The 4742-nt window shown below is 40.0% G+C and overlaps 1 protein-coding gene across 1 annotated transcript in view; it reads left to right on the forward strand. All coding sequences in view use genetic code 11, as the record gives it.

The window, feature by feature from the left end:
• Positions 1–3182: 3182 nt before the first annotated feature.
• EGR_06920 (hypothetical protein) overlaps positions 3183–4742 on the forward strand; it is a gene marked incomplete at both ends in the record, with an annotated part of 2952 nt that continues 1392 nt past the window's right edge. The window contains one exon of the mRNA XM_024496169.1: positions 3183–3343. Coding sequence (XP_024349372.1) covers positions 3183–3343 — 161 coding nt within the window. The remainder of the gene's footprint in view (positions 3344–4742) is intronic.

Genomic DNA, 4742 nt, shown 5'->3' on the forward strand with positions numbered 1-4742 from the left:
AATTTTTTAATACCGGTGTTTGTGATGTCAGTTTTTGCAGTCAGCGCAAAAATGAGTATGGTTTTTTAATAAGTCAAAGAGAGTTTTTGACCTAAAGACGTCAACAATGATGAGGATGGTTACGTCAGGATTGACATCGACTTTGGTCATTTCTTTGGCCACATTCTTTACTTCTTGCAGCAAGGGAGATGGCATGGAGCCAGCATCTATCTGCATTGTAGAAACCTAAATCCTCCATTAATTTTTAACAAGCCACGCTAGTTTAGGGGTCGCATTTGTCTCCTCTGTTCTATCCTTTATTCCCTTTTACCATGTATACCGGTTAGATAAAGCTTTCCTTGTTGACAGTATTATAATCGGGTACACTAACCATGGTTACGCATGTTAAAAGCACGTATACTCCTTCGAACAAACTAAAATACATCTAAAATAATATCTACCGAGAAGGAGGTTGGGTAGAACCAAGCAGACCGATCGCGCCACCTGGAGTACACCGCAAGTCCCTTCATCCACGGTGTGTGATGTGTTCCGAGCAATGTAGGCCTACTCACCGCAAACTGCCTCGTTCGTAATACGCTATTCATGCTAAACTAATTATCCTCTCTCACGATAGGGTGCGTACGCACAAAGGTTTACCAACTGTCTAGTAAGAAGATAAAGTGTATGTAGTAATGGAGGAACGAAGACCACCATCTGTGTCATAAGTATAGACCAGCCACAAGGAGGGCACCCGAAATGGTGTTCAACAAGACGAAGGGTGATGAGTACATCCATATTTGTAGGCACCTCTTAGGTGAAAATCTCTTAAGAAGTCCAAATCTTGTAACGGAACAGCCATCATCGATTGTCAATGGCAACGAAATGTGTTCTAAAGGTGTGTTCTCCCGATCTCTGCTCCCTGTACATACTGTCACTATCTCTTTAGTCTACTCGTTCCGAGAGATTGAAGTCCAAGGAGGAGGCGAAAGACTCCGAACCTTTCACACTGGCGGCTGTCTCACCTATATAGACACAAACCAGAAAAAGTAAGTTGCCTTATTTCGTCATATGGTCATCTGAAACCGACTTATATCAAAAAGTAGCGAAGCTATAAAAACTAAACAAAAGAACTATTCGTGCTCTTGTTGTGAATACCTGAGACATTTTGGCTGCATGAGTTTATCCCAGAGCAGTCTAGGGGTAAATATTGGCCAGCACCCAGCGTGTGACAATTTTGAAATCACAGATGTTTGTCGTTCCTCATATAAGATTTCGTCTCTCGCGCCTTTCTGCCTCTTGTCTTTGCGTTTATCAAAATTTCTACGTTTGCTGGGAATGTAAGGCATCCGAAAGGACGTTTTCTTTCAAATTCTGAAAAAATTTTTATAACACTGATTTTTAGACATTCTGAGAAGTTACTGCTTCAAATACAAAGCACTTACTCTGCAATCCTTCTATCTCTCTATATCAGTCTGCTAAAGCAGTAAGGTTGCAATGCCTCAGGTAAAAATAAATACCGTATCTGGGCTGTTATTGTCAGTTAATAAAAACTGACTGCTTCATCACTTTTTTTCTACAGCAGCATGCTGGGGTGCCTGCACCTCATAGAATACGTTCATGCTGGACTTTTCAAGATTGCAAATAACGACTAATCCCCAAACTTTCGAAGAGTCGAGTTGACGCTCTCTCACTTTTCGACTGGTTCTCCATGTCTAACAGACGTAAATACTAGTTCTGTGATACATATTTAAAGGCCCAAAATGGATCTTCTTAAAATCTGTGTGTGTGGCAGGTGATCAGTTTAACTTAGGCTATAATGAATGCAAAGTATTGTGGGAATTTACAAAAGTAGTTTCAACATTGCAGCAGTCTGATAAATAACTACAGGCATAAAGAAGCACCCATTATATCAGAGACTTTTCAACCCACTGCTAAATACTTTGGACAAGGGCCTGTAAATTATGTCTATATGTATTCCCATCCTGGCTGTCTTCTCAGTTGCCAATAACACCTTTTGTGTCAAGGTGTCATCATCAATTGGGATTATTTTTCCGCTCACAAAAAATATTGCTACCCACTTGTTAAATTACCATCAAATGTATTTTGAAAAGTGGATAATGGCCTTCACCAATTTTATAATCATCGCACGTCATCTTTTTCCGGATATAAAATATACAATATAATTCAACCGTATAAGTCTGTCAGCACGGCAATAAGTTCAGACGACTTCTCGGCTACTTATTTCGTTCAATGGGTTCACTTATTATATTGTGCGGAGTATAATATTTACACTCAGCTCTGGCCCATGTACATGTATATAAGACTTTGAAAAGTTTTGGATGATATGCAAAAAACAGTCACCTTAATATTATGAAATTGTTAATGTAGCGATATAGTAGAGTCTTAATATGTACTGCCATATACCGATCCCTATGTTCATTTGAAGTATATGAAAAGGATGTCCATTCAGACAAACCTAGCGCTTATGGGCTATGAAATCAAAATCTCACTCGGGTCATTTTTGATTTATTTGGGATCAAATGACCTTCCTTAAGCTGTTTTTTAGAAGAATTTGCACTTTTACATCCTCGTTCTTAAGAAGTCCCCTTAATACGTGCACACGACCATACGGTATAAGTTTACCTTGAGTTGCCCTTAAGCCATATAATCAGACAACATTATATAAGTTGAAAGTTGATATCCTTAAGTCGATACTGGTAGTGCGTAGTTGCGTAAATGTACCTCTGGACAGACTGAAATCGCCACAAGTGGAAGCAGCATTAAGCAAATTGTCCTTGGGTAGCTTTCGTACCATTTGAGTAGGCCTGTTATTAAGTTAGGCACAAACTACTTACTTTGACATTGGACATATCTTAATACATATAAGTAGTCCTCTGATTACATAATTAGGCCTTCAGATTGACTGAATTCCTCATGCTGTGGTTACTGCGAAACACCAGTAGTCAAGTGGAAACGTTCAAGTGAAAGGTGTGACAGTGGTCTTTTAAGATATTCTCTATGTTTAAGCGGATAGTTGGGCAAGAAAAGACATTTTTTGCTTCCGGACTAACGAGTCACAAGCTACATCTAATTGAAAAAGTGGCTGATGTCTACAACAAAAGATTCTTTACTTAATCTGTACAATATGCAATATATTTTCCTTTGATGTTTGCGAAGGCTTATTATCGAAAATTATCACTCAAATGGGTCCATTAAATGCATTTTTCCATTGTGATTTAAAGGCAAGCCAGACGAAACGACCTCACGTCAAACAAGCACAAATAAATCGTCTTTTAACAGACGACGACTGCACCGCCAGCCTGCCTTGGCCAATTACAGAAAATTGTAAATTGCGAGCATTCAGGTAAGACCCGTAAACTTTTCAAAATGGAATCCGTACTTTGGAGATTTATGGATCTCCTACCTAAGGAAAGTCAACTTCAAACAAGGTGACTTGGGTTCACGAGGCAAAGGTCTACCCTGTAGCACCATAGATCCCTTAGAAAATCGCCCTATCAAGTGGTATTAACTACAGGCTATATGCAAAATGCCTCAGCTCTATTTAAGACTAGTAGTCTCTATTTTTTCCACTTAAGTAGCACAAGCATCTGGGTGCGTATATTACCAGTGGCTTGGACATTGGACGCCGCAATTATTAATCAATTCCCTGTCAATCGGTTTTGGTAAAATAAGGAAACATACCAACAGCATGGCGGAGGCAAATGGTAACCTTATTTAAAACACCAAATCTAAGGCTTTGGAGGGTTGACAGGTAAAAGAAGTATCAGTTGATCGTGGAACTAAAAGTGTACTAGCTAAAGGGAAAAGTCCATAAAATTTACCTCACAGGTAGTAGGGACTATTAACAAAGTGGTTACACTGGAAATTAGTGCCAGCACGTGCTGTGGTTGATCCCTCAATCATATGCAGTCAACTTCACTTTTTAATCTTGAGTTTACTCTGAATTAACTTGACTAAACTGAGAGGGTAATACACATTCCAAAGATAATCGCCTAGTCACAACTCCCTTATGATGCGGAGCTCCTCTTGTGGACTGGAGGTTGGATGCAGCGCGAATGCGCAACATACCTGTACCAGCGCAAATTCGGTACAGAGAAAACGTGTGCGGGTGTGGATACTGACAGATATTCCCTATGGCATGAACTTGTACTCTTCTTTCATAAGTCGGCATTGATGGGAAGCCATTGTACAAAGACCGCGTCATCGGCAGAAATTGACCCCAATATGTGGGAGAGGGACTCAGTAACGGAAACTTGTAAGGTGCGTCTAGACAAGCTGGAACCGCATATTTTAATAATTCACGCACAAGTAATGTTAGGTGGCTGAAGGTCTCTCGCTGGAAGAGGGTTAGGATATTTGCAAGACTCTTGGTCAGACGGCTAGGTTGACATTGTCGATGTTTAAGCCCATGCCCTAATTTCATTGATAATAATGCCGCCGATGTGGCTAAGGCAAAGATATTAGAGTAATTGCTTGTGATAATAATGCAAGATAAATGGCTATATACTGAAGAACAAATTTTAAACCGACTGTCCCTTGATATATTTTTGCTTCTAACAAAACAATGACCAGTGTCTTTAGCTTACTGATTTATCGAAAGCTGAGCCGGTAATGTTGAATCAGTGCAGTCTAGAAGGAGGCGTGGTTCTCGGTTAGTCGAGTGAATGAATGGCATAAATAATTGAGGATAGCAAAGCGATGCACTTGACTTCTAACGCCTTGCGGAAGGGACGGAGCCATTG

Source organism: Echinococcus granulosus (assembly GCF_000524195.1).
Source record: "Echinococcus granulosus chromosome Unknown EG_S00066, whole genome shotgun sequence".
Lineage (NCBI taxonomy): Eukaryota > Metazoa > Platyhelminthes > Cestoda > Cyclophyllidea > Taeniidae > Echinococcus > Echinococcus granulosus.